We start from the raw sequence: 24,786 nt of genomic DNA, 5'->3' as shown, positions 1-24,786 counted from the left end.
TGGGATTACAGGTATTAGCCACCACAACCGGCCTTCTTTTTTTTTTTAAATAGAGACGGGGTTTTGCTATGTGGCCCAGGTTGTTCTCAAACTCCTAGGCTCAAGCAATCCACCCACCTTGGCTTCCCGAAGTGCTAGGATTACAGGTGTGAGGCACCACACCCAGCCCTAGAACATTTTCTTTTTCATTTTTTCTTTTCTTTTCTGTTTTTTGTTTGTTTTGTTTTTTGTTTTGTTTTGTTTTGAGCTAGAGTCTTGATCTCTCACCCAGGCTGGAGTGCAGTGGCGTGATCTTGGCTCACTGCAACCTCCGCCTCCCAAGTTCAAGTGATTCTTTTGCCTCAGCATCCTGAGTAGCTGGGATTACAGGTGCCCACCACCACAGCCAGCTAATTTTTGTATTTTTAGTAGGGATGGGTTTTACCATGTTGGCCAGGGTGGTCTCAAACTCCTGATCTCAGGTGATCTGCCAGCCTCGGCCTCCCAAAGTGCTGGGATTACAGATGTGAGCCACCGTGCCTGGGCTCAGAACATTTTCAATACCACAAAGAAGCCCTCTACCTATTAATAATCACCTCCCATATCCATGCCTCCAGCCCCTGGCAACCACTAATCTATATTCTATTTCTTTGCATTTGCCTATTCTGGAAATTCATATTCATATAAATAAGCTCGGACAACATGTGGTCTTTTGTGTCTGGCTTATTTCATTTAGCATCATGTCTTCAAGATTCATCCATGTAGTAGCATGTATCCACGTCATTCCTTTTTACGGCTGAGTCATATTTCACTGTGTGGGTAAAACAACGATGTGCTTATCCGTTCCCCAGCTGATGGGTATTTGGGTTGTTTCTGTATTTTGGCTTTAACAAACAATGCTGCTATGACCATTCTGTGGGCAGAATTTCATATAGACATGTGTTTTCGCTTCTCTTGGGCATATACCTGGAAGTGAAATTTCTGGTTTACACAGTAACTGTTTAATTGTTTGAAGACCTGCCACACTGTTTTCTGAAGCAGCTGTACCATTTTAGATCCCCAGCAGCAATGTGCAGGACCTTTGCACATAAATTCTTCTGTTTGTTTGTTTGCTTGCTTGCTTTTGAGAAAGGGGCTTGCTCTGTCATCCAGGCTGGAGTGCAGTGGTGCAATCTCGGCTCACTGGAGCCTCGGCCTCCTGGGCTGGAGCCATCCTCCCACCTTAGACCCAGTAGCTGGGACTGCACCACACCTGGCTAATTTTTTTGTATTTTTGGTAGAGATGAGGTTTCCCCATTTTGGCCGGGCTGGTCTCAAATTTCTGGGCTCAAGTGACCTGCCTGCCTCAGCCTCCCACATTGCTGGAATTATAGGTGTGAACCATCACACCTGGCCTGATTTTTAAACACTCTTCTTTTTTTTTTTTTGTGATGGAGTTTTGCTCTTGTTGCCAGGCTGGAGTGCAATGGCATGATCTCGGCTCACTGCAACCTCTGCCACCTGAGTTCATGCAATTCTCCTGCTTCAGCCTCCCAAGTAGCTGGGATTACAGGCATGTGCCCACCATACCCAGCTAATTTTGTATTTATAGTAGAGATGGGGTTTCACCATGTTGGTCAGGCTGGTCTCAAACTCCTGACCTCAGGTGATCTGCCTACCTTGGCCTCCCAAAGTGCTGGGATTACAGGTGTGAGCCACCACTTCCAGCTGTGATTTTAAAAATTATCTCTAGAGATGGGGTCTCACTATGTTGTCCAGGATGGACTCGAACTCCTAGGATCAAGCAATCGTCTCACCTTGGCCTCCCAAAATCCTGGGATTATAAATATAATAAGCCCCTGTGCTCAGCCTGTACATAAGTTCTTAACAGCCTCTGTTGGGGTGGTAGAGAGCATTTTCTGACGAGTTTACTGAACGTGCCTCGTTGGTACCTATAGTCTGCCATTCCTGTTTCCTAGAAGTTGTTCTTTCTTTGCTTTAAGTCACTCTTAAATATGTGTATATGGTTGAGAAGTGTGGGAAAGCCAGAGAGAAACATCTATTTAGTTTTTCATTCCCAGAACTTCCTCCCATACCAGGCTAGGCCAGGAGGTAAACAGAGCAAGCAGAAGGAATAATAATAAAGAACTACAAGGCCAGGCCCAGAGGCTCACGCCTCTAATCCTAGCACTTTGGGAGGCCGAGGTGGGTGAATCACCTGAGGTCAGGAGTTCGAGACCAGCCCCGCCAACATGGTGAAACCCTGTCTCTACCAAAGATACAAAAATTAGCTGGGCGTGGTGGTGCGTGCCTATAATCCCAGCTACTCGGGAGGCTGAGGCAGGAGAATAGCTGGAATCTAGGAGACGGAGGCTGCAGTGAGCCGAGATTGAGCCACTGCACTCCAGCCTTGGTGACAGAGCTAGACTCTGTCTCAAAAAAAAAAAAAAAGAACGAAAGAAGGAGCCACCACCAACACTCTGACCTAGAGGAAAAGGGGAGACACTCATCTCAGAAGGGGGCCCATGTGCTTTTAACTTCAGGCTCAGCTGCCCAGCCGAGGCTTACTCTGCGCTGGCTTGGGAATTTGAAATGTGGCAGTGAAAACTCAGTCATCCTCATCAGAGAGGTGGAGGGAGCCCGCTGAGGATAAAGGATGGAGCACACACCCTTGGCATTCCCAGAGGGAGGCCTTTCTGCCCTAAAACAGCTCTCAACAGTGAAGTAACCTAGGTTGAGACCAAACTGGACAGTAAAACTGTGATTTCGGCCAGGGATGATGCGATGGCTCAAGCCTGTAATCATCCCAGCACTTTGGGAGGCCGAGGCAGGTGGATCACTAGATGCCAGGAGTTTGATACCTGCCTGGCCAACATGCTAAAACTCTCTATCTATTAAAAATACAAAAATTAGCTGAGCATGGTGGCGGGTGCCTGTAATCCCAGCTACTCGGGAGGCTGAGGCAGGAGAATCGCTTGAACTCGGGAGGCGGAAGTTGCAGTGAGCCAAGATTGTGCGACTGCACTCCAGCCTGGGCGACAGAGCGAGACTCCATCTCAAACAATAAAATAAAATAAAATAAATAAAAATAAAAACTGTGATTTCCCCTTAGAAAGAAAAGCCCCCAAAGAAGATGGTTCTATGTGCATTGCCTGGTTCTTTCTCTTGCAGCTGTCAGAGGAAGGGGAGATCGTAGATTTGCTGCTGATGAAAATACTCAGTTTCCTGGGCATTAAGTGTAAGAGAAAGGAGCCTGGAAGCAGCAGGGAGCAGCCTGGGTCCCTGTCCCAGACTCGCCACTCTCAACCAGCACAAGCTTTGCCCAAGGTCTAAGCTGTTCGTCCACACACCACCATCTACCAGTGGGGACGCCCAGGGCCTCGGACCTACGCTTACCAGCAACTCTATAGTCTCTCTAGGTCATAGCTTTCGTGTCCATTGAAGAATTACCAAGCCCAGCAAGTAAAAAAAATTAGAATAACAGAGATATATGTAAAATTGCCAATACTATGAGAGCTTCTTTGTTCAAATGTATTTCCTCTTATTATAAATAAAACAAATATTACATGGAGTTTGGAAAAAACAATTTCCTGCACAGACTAATTATTTCGTCTTTTTAGTCCGTTGGGGGTTGCTTTTGAATGATTCTAGTTCAGGGCTTCTCAAACTGTCTGAGAGATGCTAATGGATGCTGTATTAGTTTCCCAGAACAATGTATCACAAACCAAGTGGCTTAAAACAACAGAAATGCATTCTGTCCCAGCTCTGGAGCCTGGAAGTGTGCAATCAAGATGTTGGCAGTGGCCGGGCATGGTGGCTCACGCCTCTAATCCCAGCACTTTGGGAGGCCGAGGCGTGCGGATCACTTGAGGCCAGGAGTTCGAGACCACCCTGGCCAACAGGGTGAAACCGTGTCTCTACTAAAAATACAAAAATTAACCAGGTGTGGTGGCGGGCGCCTGTAGTCCCAGCTACTCAGGAGGCTGAGGCAGGAGAATCCCTTGAACCCGGGAGGCGGAGGTTGCAGTGAGCCTAGGTGGTGCCACTGTACTCCAGCCCGGGTGACAGAGCATGACTCCGTCTCACAAAAAAAAAAAAAAGAAAAGAAAGAAAAAAGATGTTGGCAGTGCCATGCTCCCTCTGAGGGCTCTAGGGAAGAATCCTTCTTGCCTCTTCCAGCTTTAGGTGTTGGCCAGCGAGCCTTGGTGTCCCTCGGCTTCTAGATGCGTCACTCCCAGATGGGAAGAAGCTTGCTGGGAGCCTGTGTTCCTTCTCCTTTTCTCAGGACAGCAGCCATATTGAATTAGGGGCCCACCCTAGTCCAGGGTGACCTCATCTGAACTAATTATAATACATCTGCAGGGATCCTGTTTCCCAATATGGTCACATTTGAAGAACTGGGACTTAGGACTTTGACATATCTCTTTAGGAGCCACAATTCAAACCAGAACAGGTGTCATTCCTCCAAAAATGTTTCTGGGTCAAATAAATATGGGGAATACTGGTTTATAAAAGTTTTTTTGTTTGTTTGTTTGTTTGAGACAGGGTCTTGCTCTGTTGCCCAGGCTGGAATGCAGTGGCATGATTTCAGCTCACTGAAACCTCTGCCTTCCAGGATCAAATGATTCTTGTGTCTCAGGCTTCCCAGTATCTGGGACTACAGGCACACAAGAGCATGCCTGGGTAATTTTTGTATTTTTTGTAGAGACGGGGTTTCACCACGTTGGCCAGGCTGGTCTTGAACTCCTGGCCTCAAGTGATCTGCCTACCTAGGCCTCCCACAGTGCTGGGATTACAGGCATGAGCCACTGCACCCAGTCTACTGTATTGTTATAAGAGGAAAATATGTCTATCAGCTCAAAGAGATGAATGGGCCCCTCTCAAAACACCTGGAAGAAATGACCACCTGGAATTTTCCAGAGCTTATACTCAATGGGCAATGAGATGACCTTTAAAATCTCAAACCAGGAGGTTACAAAGATTACTAGGTAGAAAAAGAAAAAAAATTTTGACTGTCTTCAATGCTTTTCACCAAAAGAAAAGCACATGTCATATTTTTTGGTGGATGGGCCTTTTTTTAGCCCATATGTTGATGTTGATGTGTGATCTTTTTCTTCCCATCGCATGAGTTAGTGAAGCTGAGAATAAATATGTTAGGGTGTAAGTGGCATGATGCTGCACTGTCTTGTAATGAAACAACAACAGAAAACAAAATCTTGACATTAGAGAAGGTAGCCAAGATCTGTAGTGCAGGGTAGACCAGCATGATCCAGTCAGCATCCCAAACGAAGGCAAGCGGAGCAGAGCTTAAGAGCAATTGCTAGCCAGGCTCGGTGGTTCATGCCTGTAATCCCAGCACTTTGGAAGGCCGAGGTTGGCGGATTACGAGGTCAGGAGTTCGAGACCAACTTGGCCAACATAGTGAAACCCCATCTCTACTAAAAATACAAAAATTAGCCGGGCGTGGTGGCACGTGGTCCTGTAGTCCCAGCCACTCGGGAGGCTGAAGCAGGAGAATTGCTTGAACCCGGGAGGCAGAGGTTGCAGTGAGCCAAGATCACGCCACTGCACTCCAGCTTGGGCGACAGAGCTAGACTGCGTCTCAAAAAAAAAAAAAAAGAAAAAAAGAACAGTTGCTTTCCAATCAGTGTAGAGGCCAAGGTCTACTACTGCCACCTAGGAGCTACTTAAGCCACAAAAACGCCTCCCCGATCCCACTCCTCGGAAGCGCCTTAACCTCTGAGCCTCATCTATGAAATGAGTGTAACACCTGCCAGAAAGAGGTTTGGAGAGGATTAAAAAGATGTGTGCATAGTGCCAGGCACATAGCAAAGGCTCAATAGATGCGAATGATTTGCTCAAAAGAAAGTGGGCATGACGGCCCTTGCAAGCCACTGCACAGATGTGGTGGCAACCCTAAGTTCATAGTAGGGCAGAAGCTCAGTGCAACAACGTATGGGCTCCCCAAACACACACACACTCCATGGTGTGCACCCTATGGTACTGTTTCAGGTGTTTGAACAAGAACAACTCCATTTTGAATATGGGCTGGGTGAAATGAGGCTGAGACTTGGTGGGCTGCATTCCCAGGAGGTTAGGCATTCTTTTTATTTCTATTTTTTTCTGAAGCAGAGTCTCCCTCTGTCACCCAGGCTGGAGTGCAGTGGCGTGATCTCGGCTCACTGCAACCTCTGCCTCCCAGGCTCAAGTGATTCTCGTGCCTCAGCCTCCTGAGTAGCTGGGATTACAGGCACCTGCCACCATGCCTGGCTAAATTTTGGATTTGTAGTAGAGACGGGGTTTCTCCATGTTGGCCAGGTTGGTCTCGAACTCCCGACCTCAAGTGATTCACCTGCCTCACTTAGTCACAGGATGAGCTAGGGTTGGCACAAGATACAGGTCACAAAGGCCCTGCTGATAGAATAGGATGCTGTAAAGAAGCCGGCCAAAACTCACCAAAACCAAGATGGCGACCTCTGGTAGGTCTCACTGCTCATTATACGCTAATTATAATGCATTAGCATGTTAAAAAAAAAAAACTCCCACCAGCGTCATGACAGTTTACAAATGCCATGGCAACGTCCAGAGAAGTTACCCTATAGTCCAAAAAGCGGAGGAAACCTTAGTTCTAGGAAATCCCTGCCCCTTTTCTGGAGAACTCTTGAATGATCCACCCCTTGTTTAGCATATAATCAAGAAATAACTATAAGTACACTCAGTCGAGAAGCCATACTGCTGCTCTGTCTACGAGGAAGCCATTCTTTTTTTTCTTTACTTCTCTAGTAAACGTGCTTTCACTTTATAGACTCGCCCCGAATTCTTTCTTGCATGAGGTCCAAAAACCCTCTCTTGGGGTCTGGATTGGGAGCCCTTTCTGGTAACAGTACTAAAGGTGTGTGTGTAGCTTAAGGTGTTTTTCAGAACAGTATTTCTTTGCTGACTCATGGCCACTCCATAAAATCTGTGTTAAAGGTGAGGTTTTTCCCAGAACCTAATTTTTTTCTGACTTCTTGGATTGGGATGATGACTTCGGCTTTTCTCGGAAGGCCTTGGTCACACCGCTGGCCGATGAAACAAGGAATTGTGCACACTGGGCCTCAGCTCTCTGCGTTTTGAATATTTCTGCATTAGTGACTGGCTTGGGTCCAGTCTCCACCAAGAAGCCACTTCTGACCCTTGGACAAGTCTTTATTCCTTTTTAAGTAAGCTTCTGGATTCTGCCGGTCCTGTTTGGGGTCCCTGGGAGTCTTTGAGACAGGAACGATACAGAGCAGTTGAAGGAGAATAGAAACTTCCAGGCTGCAGTTCTGTCTCACAAAAGGCAACTGTTGAAATAGCTGCACAAGCTATGGGCTAAGACCCTGAAAAACCAGGGTGTGGGTCAAGCTGGCTAAAACCAACTGGACCCAACGTGGTGTGGCTTCACCCGGGACTCATTAACATACTAAGTCACACACCCACCGGCACCACGACAATTCCGGGAACACCCATATTTGGTGTAAAAATGGGTGGCACCACAGTTCTGAGAAGTCTCCACCTTATTCCAGAAACCTTTGTGCATATTCCATTTCTCAAAGAAACCCATAAAGATGGAAACCCCAAGCCCCATTGTGTGGCCCTCTTTTGAGTCCGCCCTTTCTTCAGTGTGTACTTTGCAGTAAATCTCTGTACTTTCACGATTTTCCGACTTGTTCTTGAATTCCTTCGTGAGGTGCTGAAACCACCTTTGAAAATTTATGACTGAGCCAGTGAAAGAGATCCACATGTGGAAAGGAACCCAGTCTGGGGCTAGGCCCCGCCCCCCTCCTCCGGGCAGCCCAATCATACCCAGGCCCGCCGCGCTAGTCTCCGCCTCTCGGTGCTGCCTCTTCCGGGCCTCAGGTTCTTCCCCATGCCCACGCCCCTTTTTCGCGTCGCCGTATCCGAGGTCGCACCAGGCCCTGGAGTCCCCAGTCTCCGCGTGCTGGCCAATCAGACCCTGCCTCGCCCCCTCGCCTGGGAGTCTCCGCCCTCCACGCTCTGCCCAGTCAGGCTCTGTCCCGCCCCCGCGGCACCGCCTCCGCGCCTCCATCCAGCCGGCTCCCGCCGGCCGCGAACTGCCCCTCCCCGCCCCGCCTCCCGGCGCGGGTGGCCGAGGCGTAGCGCTGCGACCCCCGCACCCCTGCGAACATGGCGCTGCGAGTGGTGCGGAGCGTGCGGGCCCTGCTCTGCACCCTGCGCGCGGTCCAGTCACCCGCCTCGCCCTGCCCGCCGAGGCCCTGGCAGCTGGGGGTGGGCGCCGTCCGTACGCTGCGCACTGGACCCGCTCTGCTCTCGGGTAAGCGCGGCGGGCACGTGGGCGGCTGCTCCCTCCCCGCCTGGGCTGCTTGTCCCGGGCCCAGCGGGACTCGGAGGACGCCGGGGCACCGCTCCTGAGCCACCGGGGCGGAGCGAGCGCGGACCCTGCCCCCTTCTTACTTCTGTTGGGATCCCTGGCTCTGCGGCCGCTTCTCCCCCTTAAGTAGCGGGAGGACCCGCGAGCAGCCTTTGCCCTAGGGATTGCATGCAGCCAGGAGGGGAGGCCTGCGGGACACCGAGGCGGGGGTGGCCCGGCGGGTCCGGCGGGCAGGTCGGCCGCTTGCTGCAGAAGCCAGGCACGTGTCGCTTAAGCGTCTCGGTGGCCTTAAGTTTATCTCCCATCTGCGTGCATCGTTGAGACCCCAAATGGGGAGGCCTTTAGTTTACTAAATGGACCGTTACTGAGTACTACGAAGTAAAATTAAAACAGAAGCGCTTATTAAAATTAAAGCACCAGGCAGTGCGCGTTGGCTCATGCCGGTAATCTCAGCACTTTGGGAGGCCGAGGAGGGCGGATCACGAGGTCAGGAGATCGAGACTATCCTGGCTAACACGGTGAAATCCAATCTCTACTAAAAGTACAAAAAATTAGCCCGGCGTGGCGGCATGCGCATGTAATCCCAGCTACTCGGGAGGCTGAGGCAGGAGAATCGCTTGATCCTGGGAGGCGGAGGTTGCAGTGAGCCGAGATCGCGCCACTGCACTCCAGCCTGGGCGACAGAGCAAAACTCCACCTCAAAAAAAAAAAAAAAAAAAAAAAAAGGCACCAGATCTAGATTTTTTTACTAGATAAAACAATCATAACTTTGAAGATTCAGCTATTTCCCCAAAACAAGTAAGATAAAGTCTTCTGGATTCCACAGAAGTTCTGCTAAAGTTTGTGTTGGATCATTGATGTGTGTGCTTGCTGAAATGAGCCCTAACTCAAACTGTCTTGGAATAACTGGGAGACCTGCCCATGAATGTTTCGGCCATTTGTGCTACTTCAGCACAATTATTGCAGGGGAAAAACAATTTTCTTTTTTTTTTTTTTCTTTTTATTGAGACGGAGCCTGGCTCCGTCGCCCAGGCTGGAGTGCAGCGGCGCGATCTCGGCTCACTGCAAGCTCCACCTCCCAGATTCTCTTGCCTCAGCCTCCCGAGTAGCTGGGTTCACTGGCGCACGTCACCACCTCCAGCTGAGTTTTGTATTTTTAGTAGAGACAGGGTTTCGCCACGTTAGGCCGGTCTCAAACTCCTGACCTCAAGTGATCCACCCGCCTCGGCCTCCCAAAGTGCTAGGATTACAGTCGTGCGTCACCGCGCCAGGCCAACAATTTTCTTTACGCCCAAATGTTTGAGACACTGACTGCTCCTCTGTTTCGATTGCGTAGATCAGTGATGGCTCTTGTCTCATTAGTTCATTGTTTTAGAAACCTGTTTGGAGCTGGAATGGTTGATAAATTTATTCCAAAATTTGTAGCATAAAGATTTACTTACGCTCTCTTGCTAATAGTCTGTCCGCTCTGTTTCTGATAGGGATCCGTACATCACTAATTTGAATACAAAGGTAAAGCATTTCTCAGATAAGAATTTAATTTCAAGTCTGTGGTTTTCGTTCCTTTTTTTTTCTTCTTCTTTTTTGAGATGGAGTCTCGCTGTGTTGCCCCGGCTGGCATCCAGTGGCAGGATCTTGGCTCACTGCAACCTCCACCTCCCGGATTCAAGCAGTTCTCCTGCCTCAGCCTGCCGAGTAGCTGGACGACAAGAGCACAACTCCATCTCAAAAAAAAAAAAAGAGAATAAAAATTGACTAATACTAATATAAAATATTTTATCTGACTAGTGACATTGAAAAAGGAAAATGCAAAATTTTCATAAATTGCTCACAACTCCTAATTTTCCGAGGCCAAAAACCACCTTTTTCAAGGCCCAGTTAGAAAGTAATTATTGTCCAGGCGTGGTGGCTCATGCCTTTAATCCCAGTACTTTGGGAGGCTAAGGCGGGCGGATCACCTGAGGTCAGGAGTTCAAGACCAGCCTGGCCAACATGGTGAAACCCTGTCTCTACCAAAAATACAAAAAATTAGCCGGGCGTGGTGGCATGTGCTTGTAATCCCAGCTACTTGGGAAGATGAGGCCGAATCACTTGAACCCGGGAGGCGGAGGTTGCAGTGAGCCTAGATTGCACCACTACACTCCAACTTGGGCGACAGAGTGAGACTCTGTCTCAAAAAAAGAAAGTAATTATTTACCTAATCTATCCACTTCTTCCTGTCGGGCCAAGGGTTAAAGGAGAATTTTACTAATCATTGCCTTTAGCCTAAACAGCATGCTTGGTAAAATAAAGACTTAGGTCTTTGAATCACTGCAACCTCTGCCACCCAGGTTCAAGTGATTCTCCTGCCTCAGCCTCCCGAGTAGCTGGGATTACAGGTGCCCGCCACCATACCCAGCCAATTTTTTGTATTTTAATAGAGACGGGGTTTCACCATGTTGGCCAGGTTGGTCTTGAACTCCTGATCTCAGGTGATCTGCCTGCCTCGGCCTCCCAAAGTGCTGGGATTACAGGCGAGAGCCACTGCTGTTGGCCAGGACTGAGGGGTAACATTACCTGTAATGTTGCCGTCTCCCTCTAAACTTGGGGCCAACAATTTTCTTTACACCCAAATGTTTGAGACACTAACTGCTCCTTGTTAAGGAGAATTGTACTAATTACAATTAGTAATTGCTCGGTTGCTAAAATGAGTGTCACAGCAGCCTTACTCCTAAAATTATCTTCACAGGTAGGCAAGATGGCAAGGTCAAAGAAGGTAGTCTCAGGTGGTATTTATAGTTGTCCAGCGCTTACTTTGAAAAGGTGTTTTAGCTTCAAACTGCTCATAATTGGCATATAACCGGCGATTTGTAGCAGAGTGAGAGAATTAAGTGTTAAAGACAAATAACTATATACTATCTATTTTCCTCAGAATCCTCTTAATAAACTTTAAAAAATCATGTCATTCTGCAACTTTTTTTTTTTTTTTTTGAGATGAAGTTTCGCTAGTCGCCCAGGCAATGGTGCAATCTCGGCTCACTGCAACCTCCGCCTCCCAGGTTCAAGTGATTCTCCTGCCTCAGCCTCCCAAGTAGCTAGGATTATAGGCGTGCACCACTACACCCGGCTAATTTTTGTATTTTTAGTAGGGACTTGGTTTCACCATGATGGCCAGGCTGGTCTTGAACTCCTTACATCAGGTGATCCGCCCGCCTTGGCCTCCCAAAGTGCTGGGATTACAGGCATGAGCCACTGTGCCCGGCCTGCAACATGACAATTTAAGGGGAAAAATATATATATTTTTCTCCCAAAGTGTTGGGATTAAGGCATGAGCCACCACACCCAGGGATTTTTTTTTTTTTTGAGACCGGGTCTTGCTCTGTTGCTCAGGTTGGAGTGCAGTGGCGTGATCTCAGCTCACTGCAACCTCTGCCTCCTGGGTTCAAGCAATTCTCATGCCTCAGCTTCCCAAGTCGCTGGGATTACAGGAGTGTGCCACCACATCTGGCTAATTTTTGTATTTTTTTAGTAGAGACGTGGTTTCACTATGCTGGCCAGGCTAGTCTCAAACCCCGGACCTCAGGTGATCCACCCGCCTCGGCCTCCCAAAGTGCTGGGATTACACGCATGAGTCACTGTGCCTGGCCTGCGACATGATAATTTAAGGAAAAAAAAATTATTTCATTCTTTCAGCTTTTGAGTGCTTGCTATGTGGCAAGCACTGTATTTAAAATTGGGAAAACAAATGAAAATAAGATAAACCTTGCTGTTTCTTGGTGGGTACACAGCCTACTTCTGGGGAGACTGACAGATGAACTCTAGCATGTTCAGCACCATATGTGTGCTGGGGGATAGTGGTACAGGGTGCCGTAAGAGCATGTTGGCTGGCCCAGGAACCTAGACTTGGTTAGACAAGCCTTCGGGCAGGAACGGACTTCTAAATCTAGACCGGAAGTAGTCAGTAAAGGTGGCAGGGAGAGTCTTTCAGTCAAAACACAGTGTACACATCTTAAACTTTCTTACCTGAACGTCAGAGTGACCTGAAACATTCAGTTCTTTGAAGTGGAATGAAGCAAAATAAATTTCTTAGTGACACATTTTTTGACTTCTTCCACTGAAGGGGTATGAACTTTAGAAAGTTTCATAATTAAGGGGAAAAGAAAGCAATATTGAATTATATACTTGGCTAGGCACGGTGGCTCACACACTATTATCCCAGCACTGTGAGAGGTTGAGGTGGGAGGATCACTTGAGCTCAGGAGTTTGAGACCAGTCTGGACAACGTAGACCCCCCATCTCTACAAAAATAAAAAATAAAAATAATAATTATACACTCTACTTACGTTGTGCTGCGTATCAGAGCTGTAACCAAAGCAATTGAATGCTGTTTTAAGTACTACTATCCTTTGGGTAAGGGGTAAAATGAGCCAGTGAGGCCTCTTTAAAACAGTATTTGAGTTAACCATTTTCCTATGAACTTACGTTGCATTGTTTTTAGAAAAATACTTGGTGTCAGAATATGAACTATATTTAATATAGCATATGCTTTTTAAAAAATATTATTCTCTAAGGCAAGTACTTTTAACTTTATATCCTAAATAACTCTTTTTACTCTTGAACATTGGCTGGTCCTTCTTTCAGGATTCCCTGAATCGTTTGACCGTATCTTTAGAGAAGTGCTCAGTAAATCAAGGGCTGAACCTGTCCAGTGAGTGGTGAGCAGAGCTTGACTCTCCACCAACCCATGGCTTAGCTCTGAGAAGACTGTTGACTTGTGATCTTAATTTTCTTCTTTAAGCGACGGTAGTACTATCTTCAAGGTTAGGCTTGAATTTGATTAAAGTAGAATTTTAAGAACTGAGTCAAATTATAGTTGTTCCAGGAGGTCAGTTTCATTCCTGTAAAATTTTACTTTGTAACCCAAGCTGCACTGAAGCTCTCTTAGGTCAACTCTGCCTAAAGAGGCACCTAATTATTACTGTTATTTTTTTTTTTTTAGGTTAAATCATTTCTTATATGAGCCATCTTTATGCTGCCTCCCTAAACCTCATCACCCCAAATCTGTCTTCAGAGGCACAGATTTTTTTTCTGCAAGACAGACCAGTAATAGTTAAGTATACATTTGAAATATGCTCCAAAATTTTCTTTTGTGATTTAGGCTAAGTAATGTTAAAGCAGATAATCCAATCTCCAAAAGATGCACAAGGTGTTCAGATCAAGCCATCTTTGCTTAAATGGTACTGCTGTTTAAATGCGTCATCTCTATACATGATCTTCATTCTTTCCTGAGCCATGCACTATTTAAAGGTAGTGTCAACAGGTCAAACAGAAATTCTGGGAAAGTCTTTTGAAAGCAATGGTAATGAAAAGTGCTTCTTAAGAAGTAATGCTACTGCTTTTCTGAAATGTTGGTCTTCTGTTTTAGTGCGTAAATTCACAGAGAAACACGAATGGGTAACAACAGAAAATGGCATTGGAACAGTGGGAATCAGCAATTTTGCACAGGTATTGGATTATATTGAAATATTTGTCCCAGTGTGCTCTTGCATGATTTGCTTTATCTCTACCTTTTTAAAAGTGTTTAGGCTGCGTGAGGTGGCTCATGCCTGTAATCCCAACACTTTGGGAGGCTGAGGCAGGAGGATTGCTTGAGGCCAGGAGTTCAAGACCAGCCTGGTCAACATAGTGAGACCCCGTCTCTACCAAAAGTTAAAAAAAAAAAAATTAGCCCGGCATGGTTGCTCATGCCTGTGGTCCCAGCTACTCAGGAGGCTAAGGCAGGAGGATCGCTGGAGCCCAGGAGGTTGAGGCTGCAGTGAACCATGATCATGTCACTGCAAAATACAAAAATTAGCTGGTCTTGGTGGTGCACACCTGTAATCCCAGCTCGTCAGGAGGCTGAGACAGAAGAATCACTTGAACCTGGGAGGCAGAAGTTGCAGTGAGCCGAGATTGCACCACTGCACTCTAGCCTGGGTGACAGAGTGAGACTCCATCTCCAAAAAAAAAAAAAAAGAAAGAAAGTAAGAAAACCAACCAGAGTTGAATTAAGTAAAACATAATTTAGTTAGGGCATTATGTGGTGTTTTAAGAGATGTTGCAAGCTTAACACTGAAAGTAGGAAACATGTCCTATTCAAGAAGGAAATGTGTGTGTTTTGTACTGGGCAATTAAGGAAAGAGGAAAAAGAAGAGCAGGGTGTTACCAGCATTTTGTGGGTCCAGTGATACACACGTGACCAGGAGGACGGGAAGAAAGAAAACCTCAATAGGCACAGATGACACAAAGGGAAAGCTTTTATTTAGCCCATCTTTTTTCTGTAAATTCCCCTCAATTCCGTATGGCGATACTGTTTAAGAGAAAATGAGAAGCCAAATACTAGCGTGTTCAGTGATTTTCAACTGGATGTATGTATTGGGTGAGGTGGGGAAGGGGGGATGTTAACTGATGGGAATGTAGTCATGTGTCACTTAATGATGGAGCTATGTTCTGATAACTGCCTCCTCGGGGATTGCGTCCTTGCGTGAGCCTCCTAGGGTGCCCTTACACACACCTAGATGGTACAGCCTATTACACACCTTGGCTGTATGGTACAGCCTTTGCTCCTGGGCTACAAACCTGTACAGCATGTTACTGTACTGAATACTGTAGGCAATCGTAACACAATTGCCTATCAAAACACAGAAAAGGTGCAGTAAAAATATGGCATAGGTTGAGCATCTCTAATCCCTGAAATACTCCAAAAATCTGAAACTTTTTGAGCACCAACGTGACTCTTAAAGAAAATGCTCATTGGAGCGTTTTGGATTCCAGAATCTTGGCTGAGGAGTGCTCATGTATTAAGTATAATGCGAGTATCCCAAAATCTGAAATCCAAAACACTTCTGCTCCCAAGCATTTTGGACAAGTGATACTAACTATATTATAATTTCATGGGACCACTGTCATGTATGTGGTCTGTTGTTGACCAAAACGCCATTAGGTGGCACGTGACTGTACAAAATTCCTCAGACATGTAAGATTCTTGTGTGTTGATAATCACTGACAATTATATCTTCCTTGGCATCTCTGTATACCTACTATGAGGCCCAGTGTTGGATAGTTTTTGAGATGTTGTGTAAGATGTCGTCCTTACCTCCTAGAGTTTATTTGTGAGGGGAATTACCTACATGAGAATGACTTGCAAACATTACATGATGGCATCGGAACGGTGGGGTTGTAATTCACTGACCTGATGGAGAGACCACTTCTTTCTGGAGTCAAGGACTTCAGGGAGTACAAGGTGTGAGGACTGTGATTTGTAGAATCAGTGAGCAGGATTCCAGCAAATGCTTTGGGGGCAATGGTGTACATAAAACTACGGAGGTGGAAGAACACCAAATATGTTCATGCCCAGAAGAGCTAGCAGTGTTTGCTGGGCGCAGTGGCTCACACCTGTAATCCTAGCACTTTGGAAGGCCGAGGCAAGTCGATTATCTGAGGTCAAAAGTTCAAGACCAGCTGGCCAACATGGTGAAACTGCATCTCTAGCAAAAAAATTTAAAAAATTAACCAGGCATGGTGGTGGGCACCTGTAATCCCAGCTACTTGGGAGGCTGAGGCAGGAGAATTGCTTGAACCTGGGAGGCGGAGGTTGCAGTGAGCCGAGATCAGGCCACTGCACTCCAGCCTGGGCAACAAGAGAGAAACTCTGTCTCAAAACCAAATAAAACAAAGAGCTAGCAGTCTTGTGTGGGGCAGGAGGCTTGTGTTAGGTTGCTAAAGCCTGTGAGCCAGATCTGGCTGGCGGCTGGTCTCTTGCAGCTCCTGAGTTGAGAATAGTTTTTAAAAATCATTTTATTTTACTTAGTTTTGGAGAACAGGGTCTTGCTATATTGCCAAGGCAGGTCTCAAACTCCTGGGCTCAAGCTATCCTCCCACCTCTGCCTCCCTAAGAGCTGGGATTACAGGCATGAGCCACCGCACCCAGCCATTTATTTTTATTCTTGACATGGAGTCTTGCTCTGTCGCCAAGGCTGGAGTATACAGGTGCAATCTCAACTCACTGCAACCTCTGCCTCCCAGATTTAAGTGATTCTCCTGCCTCAGCCTCCTGAGTAGCTGGGATTGCAAGTGCCTGCCACCACACCCAGCTAATTTTTGTATTTTTATTAGAGACTGGGTTTCACCATGTCAACCAGGCTGGTCTCGAACTTCTGACCTCATGTGATAACACCCACTTTGGGCCTTTCAAAGTGCTGGGATTACAGGCGTGAACTACCACACCTGACTGAGAGTAGTTTTTACATGTTTAAAGGATTTTAAGGAAAACTCAAGAATATAGCCCCTCCAGTATAAAATATATACTAAATCTTCATTATAGGGGATTCAGTGTTTGGCTTGTTCTGTTTACTGGAGGGTTTAGTTATAACTTCTTAGAGATTTTTGGTTTTGTCTTGTTTTATTTAGGAAGCGTTGGGAGATGTTGTTTACTGTAGTCTGCCTGAAGTTGGGACAAAATTGAACAAACAAGGTAAGTGTTCTTAGGATCTTAGAATGATCCATGCCATGAATTTTGTTTACATTGAATAGTAATTTGTTTGTACCCTGGATTAATTGGAGTGCTTTTTTTTTTTTTTTTTTTTTGAGACAGTCTTGCTTTGTCACCCAGGCTGGAGTGCAGTGGCACCATCTCGGCCCACTGTAACCTCTGCCTCCTGAGTTCAAGCGATTCTTGTGTCTCAGGCACGTGCCACCACGCCCAGCTAATTTTTGTATTGTAGAGACAGAGTTTCCCCATGTTGGCCAGGCTGGTCTCGAACTCCTGACCTCAAGTGATCCCCCCGCCTTGGCCTCCCAAAATGCTGAGATTACAAGTGTGAGCCACCGTGCCCAGCCAGTTAGAGTGCTTTTGACCCAAGTATTAGGTTGGTGCAAAAGTAATTGCTACTCAGAGGCTGAGACAGGAGAATTGCTGGAACTTGGGAGGCGGAGGTTGCAGTGAGCCGAGATCCCATCACTGTACTCCAGCCTGGGCAACAGAGCAAGACTCCATTTTAAAAAAAAAAAAAGAGAAAGAAAGTCTATTAATATCGATATGTTAGATAATATCCTTAAACTAATGAATACCCTTTTAAGACATTCTGCTAAAGGTAGTTTTTTAACTTGATGTAAAATCTACATACAGTGAAATGCATGGACCAGAAGTGTACAAAACCTTCCCAGTCAAATAGATGACCTCTTCTCTCGTTTCTACACCATAGGTTTATTTTGCCTATTCTTTATATGAAAGGAATCACACAGTGTGTGTTACGTTTGGCTGCTTTTGGGATTTACCAAGCTTCTTGAATCTGTAGATTGAATTTTTTTTCGATTAAATTTGGAGACTTCTTATTTTAGTCATGATTTCTTTCTCTTCCCACTTCATTCCTTTTTCCTTCTCTGATTTGAGACGTGTTCGTCATATCACTTGATATTGTCCTATAGGGTCCCTAGGACTGTTAACTTTTCAGCCTTTTTAAAATTGTTCTTTTTTTTTCTTCTTCTTATTTTTTTGAGACGGAGTCTTGCTCTGTTGGCCAGGCTGGAATGCGATGGCGTGATATTGGCTCACTGCAACCTCCGCCCCCTAGGTTCAAGCAATTCTCCTTTTACAGCCACCAAAGTAGCCGGGACTACAGGCATGCACCACCACACCAGGCTAATTTTTTAAATTAATTAATTTATTTATTTTGAGTTTTTGGTAGAGGCGGGGTTTCACCATGTTGGCCAGGCTGGTCTTGAACTCCTGACCTCAAGTGATCTACCTGCCTTGGCTTCCCAAAGTGTTGGGATTACAGACGTGAGCCACCGTTCCTGGCCAGTAGTTCAGAGTTTATAATTGTGTTTTTTTGTTTCTGAGACGGAGTCTCACGCTGTCACCAAGGCTGGAGTGCAATGGCATGGTCTCGGCTCACTGCAACCTCCACCTCCCGGGTTCAAGCGATTCTCCTGCCTCAGTCTCCCAAGTAGCTGGGATTATAGGCGCCCACGACCACACCCGGCTAATTTTTTTGTATTTTAGTAGAGACCATGTTGGCTAGGCTGGTTTCAAACTACTGACCTCAGGTGATCTTCCTGCCTTGGTCTTCCAAAGTGCTGGAATTACAGGCATGAGCCACCACGCCCGGCCCAGAGCTTATAATTGTTATCTGATACAAGGTACTTCACTGTCACTGGAACATTCTAAAGTTTTCGTTTTGTTTTTTTCTGAGCCACAGCTAAGTTGCAAGAACATGGAGTTTTACTGAACCTACACACATCTGGCATTCAGGCACATCACCATTTGTTATTCACTGTGTCCAGGACACACAGATAGGTCCACTTTATTGAGACAATATATACCCTTCTCGTGGTTATTATAGCCTGACAAAACTTATGGTTTTATTTTTAATTAAAGAAATTTAGGCCAGGCACGGTGGCTCACGGTTATAATCCCAGCACTTTGGGAGGCTGAGGCGGGCGGATCACGACATCAGGAGATTGAGACCATCCTAGCTAACACGGTGAAACCCCGTCTCTACTACAAATACAAAAAATTAGACGGGCGTGGTGGCGGGCGGGCGCCTGTAGTCCCAGCTACTCGGGAGGCTGAGGCAGGAGAATGGCGTGAACCCTTGTTAGGTGGAGCTTGCAGTGAGGTGAGATTGCGCCACTGCACTCCAGCCTGGGCAACAGAGCGAGACTCCATCTCAAAAAAAAAAAAAGAAATTTGGAATTTTAAAATCATAGCTATATGACAGGAATCTACTTTTTCATATTTTATGTTTTCAAGTAACTGACTTTTAACATTTCATGTTTTCTTTAATTTTTTTTCCACTTAGATGAGTTTGGTGCTTTGGAAAGTGTGAAAGCTGCTAGTGAACTCTATTCTCCTTTATCAGGAGAAGTAACTGAAATTAATGAAGCTCTTGCAGAAAATCCAGGACTTGTAAACAAATCTTGTTATGAAGATGGTAAGCTGTTGCTAGAAATTTCTCAAAGAATTACTACTACAGTAAATATTTTATCTAGAATTTAAAGCAAGTTTAGCTGATTGTGACTTCATCTTTTTCTACTTCTTGGTACTAAATAGAGATGTTCTGCTTTAAAAGAAAAACAGGTTAGTTGAATACATAAAATTATGTTTAAGATTTCTGGCTAGGAGCAGTGGCTTGCGCCTGTGATCCCAGCACTTTGGGAGGCCAAGGTGGGTGGATTGCTTTAGTCCAGGAGTTGGAGACCAGCCTGGGCAACATGGTGAAACTCTGTCTCTATAGAAATACAAAAATTAGCTGGCTGTGGTGGAATGTGCTTGTAGTCTCAGTTACTAGGGAGGCTGAGGTGGGAGAATTGCTTGAACCTTGGGAGGTCAAGGCTGCAGTCTATAGTGAGCCAAGATCGCACCACTCCACTCCAGCCTGAGTGACAGAGCGAGACCTTCTCAAAAAAAGAAAAAAAACCTCTGATGATAAAAGCATTACCTTATTTTGCAGGTTTTTGATATCAGTTGTAGATTCTTTGGTTTTGGTGTAAACATCTGCAAAGTATTTACTTTTTCAGACATAAAGCAGCCACTCATATTGTGTGATATGGGAGGTAAAAAAATATATATTTTGCATTAATTTTTGGTTTTCTCACATTTTCATCCTTATAATCTAATCAGGTAAGCTAACAGCAATTTTCTCTATTTTGTAGATGAATAGAGGCTCCAAAGGATTTATCTGTCAGGGTCTCATGGCTGATAAATGGCAAAGCTAGGATTAGGTTGTAGTTCTCTTTTGTCTGTCACGTAGCCCTTCTAATTACTACTGCTTTCTAATCCCGTTAACCTCAGTAGTTAGTGTTCCATTTGTTAAAGACATACCTGGTCTTGTGTATTTGGATCATATATTTAAGGACTTATTTTTATTATTTTTTTGAGACAGAGTCTCCCTCTGTCGCCCAGGCTGGAGTGCAGTGGCGTGATCTCGGCGCACTGCAACCTCCCCTTCACGGGTTCAAGCACTTCTTCTGCCTCAGCTTCCCAGTAGCTGGGATTGCGGGCAACCGCCACCACGCCCAGTTAATTTTTGTGGTTTTGGTAGAGATGGGCTTCCACTATGTTGGCCAGGCTGGTCTAGAGCTCCCAGCCTCAAGTGATTTGCCTGCCTTCGCTTCCCAAAGTGCTGGGATTACAGGCATGAGCCACCGTGCCCAGCCCTTAAAGATTTAAATGTCATTTTCTGATGCTTATTACAACCTAAGAGTTCTTAATTTATTATGGTGGAATCTATTCTAGCCATAATTATTTTCATTTGTTATATACAAGTATTTTAATTCTTAAGGCTAAAATTTAAAGTTCTATGAACAAATAATGTATGGTTTTTGTAAAGAATACAAGATTGAGGCGCTCAGAAATTTATTTTACGTTTTGGATGAATTTGACTTTTTAAAAAGTTAATGTGAATATAAGGTTGTCTTTTGGTTGCAGGTTGGCTGATCAAGATGACACTGAGTAACCCTTCAGAACTAGATGAACTTATGAGTGAAGAAGCGTATGAGAAATACATAAAATCTATTGAGGAGTGAAAATGGAACTCCTAAGTAAACTAGTATGAAATAACGCAAGCCACCAGAGTTGTCTTAAATTAGTGGTGGATACAAGACTTAGAATAGCAACTTTTAGTATTACTGATGGGGGAAAAAAAAACTACTATTAACACTGCTAATGAAAGAAAATGCCCTTTAACTTTCTAATGATTATAGATAAATATAATATGCGTCTTTTTCACAATATCCTATAATTTTTAGACTAGGCTCTAGTGTTCAGAATTCATGAAATTATCCATGGTAAAAACTAGTTATAAAAATTACATAATTCAAAGATAACATTGTTATTCTTAAGCCTTATATATTGTAACTTGCATGTATCCATACCTGGATTTGGGATGAAATACTTAATGATCTTTCCATTGGAAATAACTGGAAGTGAAGAGGTTTTGTTGCTTGTACAGTGTCAGATGAGGAACACCACTATCTTAATTTTGCGATACACTGCATTTGCTGGTGCTATTTTTATACAGTGAAGCAACAGCTTTGCAGCAAAATAATAAAATACTTCTTCGTTAATCATGTTTGTTTTGATGTTAATATTTCATTTAGTGACTCTGCTAGTATTTGTGAAATTGCTAACTTTAACTTATGGAAAGTTACTTTTTAAAAGGAAATTTAAGCCAGAACAATGAAAAGCTCCAAGAAAATGTTTTCTTTAGTCACAAATCTGGTTTTTCTTAAGCCAAGATCTGTCACCTTTAACATAATAAAAAATAAATCACCAACTTTGATTTTCTATCATGCGAGGTCTGAAGAAAGAAGAGGAAAGACAGAGGAAGGTGGAAGTTTTGATCAGCATAGCACATGGTGTTTTTAAGTTAAACCACGTTCAGGTTTCCACTTAAGTCATAGGAATAAAAGTGGACAAAGATTGAAGCTTTATGAGCTCACATAATGGACTCTGATAGTATTCTTTGCAGCTTAAGCATATTTAGAGTGCCAAAAGTTATTTCCAAGTACCTAATATACAGCATACGCTAACCAACTGTAATATGCTGATAATATTGGGGTGGGGGGTCTATATGCACATGCAAATATATATATACATACACACACAGAGCAAGAGGAGATAAACTCCTGTATCATTTTCTCAGTTACTAGAGGAAAAGAGAAGTATTCATATAGTACCACCTTCTGGTGGTGAATAAACAGCAAATATAAGGACTTGGCGAAAGTAGGTAGGTAAATAACATACAAATCTTTCCTGCTCCTCAGCTGAAGAAACTGTTCATTCCAAGCCTCTGCCAGTAGCCATATCACTGCTGAACTATATCTTTGTACCCTTAAATCTTAAGTATTGGCCAGGCGTGGTGGCCCACACCTGTAATCCTACCACTTTGGGAGGCTAAGGTGGCTAGATCTCTTGAGCCCAGGAGTTTGAGACCAGCCTGGGCAACATGGTGAAACCCCGTCTCTACACAAATATAAAAATTAGCCTGGCATGGTGGCATGTGCCTGTGGTCCCAGCTATTTGGGAGGCAGGTAGAATCACTTTGAGTCTGGGAGGTCAAGGCTGCAGTGAACCAAGATCACACCACTGTACTCCAGCCTGGGTGACAGTGAGAACGTGTCTCAAAAAAAAAAAAGTATCCAAGGTATCCTGGATGATTGTCTATATTGTGTAACTGTCAGTCAGGTTAATTGATCTGTCTGCTTTGAAAATAGATGGGGATGAGTAATAATTACATAGATTTACCCTTTAGTTTTGAAAGTTCTCTAGACACATTGATTACTACCATCATTTCACAGGTATGAAAGGTGATAGGATAAGAAATTTGTTAAACAGTTGGGTGGTCGTGGTAATGATTTTCATATTTCCTGGTCTACTCTTAATCAGTCCCTTAGCAAATTTTACTATAAAGATATTTAAATGGGGCCGGGCACGGTGCCTCACGCTTGTAATCCCAGCACTTTGGGAGGCCGAGGCAGGCGGATCACGAGGTCAGGAGATCGAGACCATCCTGGCTAACACGGTGAAACCCCGTCTTTACTCAAAATACAAAAAAATTAGCCGGGCATGGTCGCGGGCGCCTGTAGTCCCAGGTACTTGGGAGGCTGAGACAGAAGAATGGCGTGAACCCCGCATGCGGAGCCTGCAGTGAGCCAAGATGACGCCACTGCACTCCAGCCTGGGCGACAGAGCGAGACTCCGTCTCAAAAAAAAAAAAAAAAAAAAAAAAAAAATTTAAATGGGAATCTCAGGGAAGAGGGGGAGGTTGAATGTTCTAAATAAAGGTGGGAAGCAAAAGTGGCCATTCTAGAGTATGAAAGTCCATGAGTGGTTATAGTCTCTGAAGAAGGTGGGCAGTTTTTTATTTTTCCCTTTTCCTGCCAAAGACACACATACTTGCTCTGTAACAACCCCTCTTTTTTTCAAAGAGCAGAACATTTGGCAACTTGCTCTTCCACTATTTAGAACACAGAGCCAGATCCACTGTCATTGATGTCACAGTGCTGCCAAAAATACAGGCTTTGAATGGCCCTCCAAATTGACTGAATCCAGGGAATTTAATTTTCATGACCTCATATTCCTTTTGAATGGTTTTGGCATTAGTAGAGCAGATTAATAGAAGATTTGAAGAAAGCTGTCTAGTAACTAAAACTTGAGAAACTGAATAGGTTACCCTGCAAGTGTTAAATTTTTTTTCTGCTATCACCTCCCGGGTAGTTTAGTCGTTAGCTTTAGGTTTTGTTTTGTTTTTTGTTTTGTTTGAGACGGAGTCTCGCTCTTTTGCCCAGGCCCTCCACCTCCCGGGTTCAGGCAATTCTCCTGCCTCAGCCTCCAGGGTAGCTGGGAATACAGGCACCCGGACCACGACCATGCCCAGCTAATTTTTGTATTTTTAGTAAAGATGGGGTTTCGCCATGTTGGCCAGGCTGGTCTCAAACTCCTGACCTCAGATGATCCACCCGCCTCGGCCTCCCAAAGTGCTGGGATTACAGGTGTGAGCCACCGCGCCTGGCCAGCTTTGGGTTTTAATAAACCACTACGGAGCTCTGCATGGGCATACTACTATGAAAATGAGGCTGGCCATTCAGATCAGTTCCTCAGCAAATCAGAATTTCTGAATTTTTTCAATTTTTTTTTTCTTTTTCTTTTCTTTTCTTTTTTTTTTGAGATGGAGTCTGGCTCTGTCGCCCAGGCTGGTGTGCAGTGGCGCGATCTCGGCTCACTGCAAGCTCCGCCTCCCGGGTTCACGCCATTCTCCTGCCTCAGCCTCCCGAGTAGCTGGGACTACAGGCGCCTGCCACCTCGCCCGGCTAATTTTTTGCATTTTTAGTAGAGACGGCGTTTCACTGAGTTAGCCAGGATGGTCGCGATTTCCTGACCCTGTGATCCATCCGCCTCGGCCTCCCAAAGTGCTGGGATTACAGGCGTGTGCTACCGCGCCCAGCTGCTGAATTTTTCCAATTTCTATAGTTTTTCTGGGCTACTAAAAAGAGCACAGTTTAAAAAATTATGCTAACTACAAGCGTGTCTTTTTTACTGTGTTCTTTCAGACCAAATCACACCTTCCTTCCCATACTTAAAGAGGTGCCTTTCTTTACACCAGGATTAAATTCCTCTTTCTTCCCTGCAACAGGCCTTTCCTGCCGCCCAGGCTGGAGTGCAATGGTGCGATCTTCGCTCACTGCAACCTCCACCTCACGGGTTCAGGTGATTCTCCCACCTCAGCCTCCTGAGTAGCTGGGATTACAGGCGTCCATCACCACACCCGGCTAATTTTTGTATTAGGGTTTTGAAATGGGGTTTCGCCATGTTGGCTGGGCTGGTCTTGAACTTCTGACCTCAAGTGATCGACCCGCCTCAGCCTCCCAAAGTGCTGGGATTACAGGTGTGAGCCACCGCACCCACCCATCCCCCTTTAATTTTAAAAAATAGA

The 24,786-nt window shown here is 45.1% G+C and overlaps 2 protein-coding genes across 4 annotated transcripts in view; both read left to right on the top strand.

Annotated features, from left to right (window-relative positions):
* Window positions 1-4,597, top strand: part of LOC134728409 (polycystin-1-like protein 2) — a 29,447-nt gene extending 24,850 nt beyond the window's left edge. Inside the window, exon 10 of the mRNA XM_063598093.1 lies at window positions 3,130-4,597. Within this exon, the coding sequence (XP_063454163.1) occupies window positions 3,130-3,291 (162 nt within the window). The 3' untranslated portion in view covers window positions 3,292-4,597. The remainder of the gene's footprint in view (window positions 1-3,129) is intronic.
* Window positions 4,598-7,979: 3,382 nt separating this feature from the next.
* GCSH (glycine cleavage system protein H) lies at window positions 7,980-21,418 on the top strand. 3 transcript variants are annotated; one of them, XM_057300033.2, is made up of 5 exons: window positions 7,980-8,275; window positions 13,737-13,816; window positions 16,760-16,823; window positions 19,153-19,284; window positions 20,781-21,418. In XM_057300033.2, the coding sequence occupies exons 1-5, from the start codon at window positions 8,128-8,130 to the stop codon at window positions 20,876-20,878; spliced, it is 522 nt and encodes a 173-aa protein (XP_057156016.1). In that variant the 5' UTR covers window positions 7,980-8,127; the 3' UTR covers window positions 20,879-21,418. The 3 variants fall into 3 exon arrangements, with proteins under 3 accessions (XP_057156016.1, XP_063453849.1, XP_063453848.1); XM_063597779.1 differs by lacking the exon at window positions 20,781-21,418 and adding an exon at window positions 19,404-20,741 and having other exon boundaries at window positions 7,995-8,275; XM_063597778.1 differs by having other exon boundaries at window positions 7,997-8,275; window positions 20,763-21,418.
* Window positions 21,419-24,786: the final 3,368 nt, after the last annotated feature.

The sequence above is a fragment of the Pan paniscus genome, chromosome 18 (genome assembly GCF_029289425.2).
Source record: "Pan paniscus chromosome 18, NHGRI_mPanPan1-v2.0_pri, whole genome shotgun sequence".
NCBI classification, from domain to species: Eukaryota; Metazoa; Chordata; class Mammalia; order Primates; family Hominidae; genus Pan; species Pan paniscus.
Note: the sequence above shows the minus strand (reverse complement) of the source record. Positions and strands in the feature narration are given on the sequence as shown.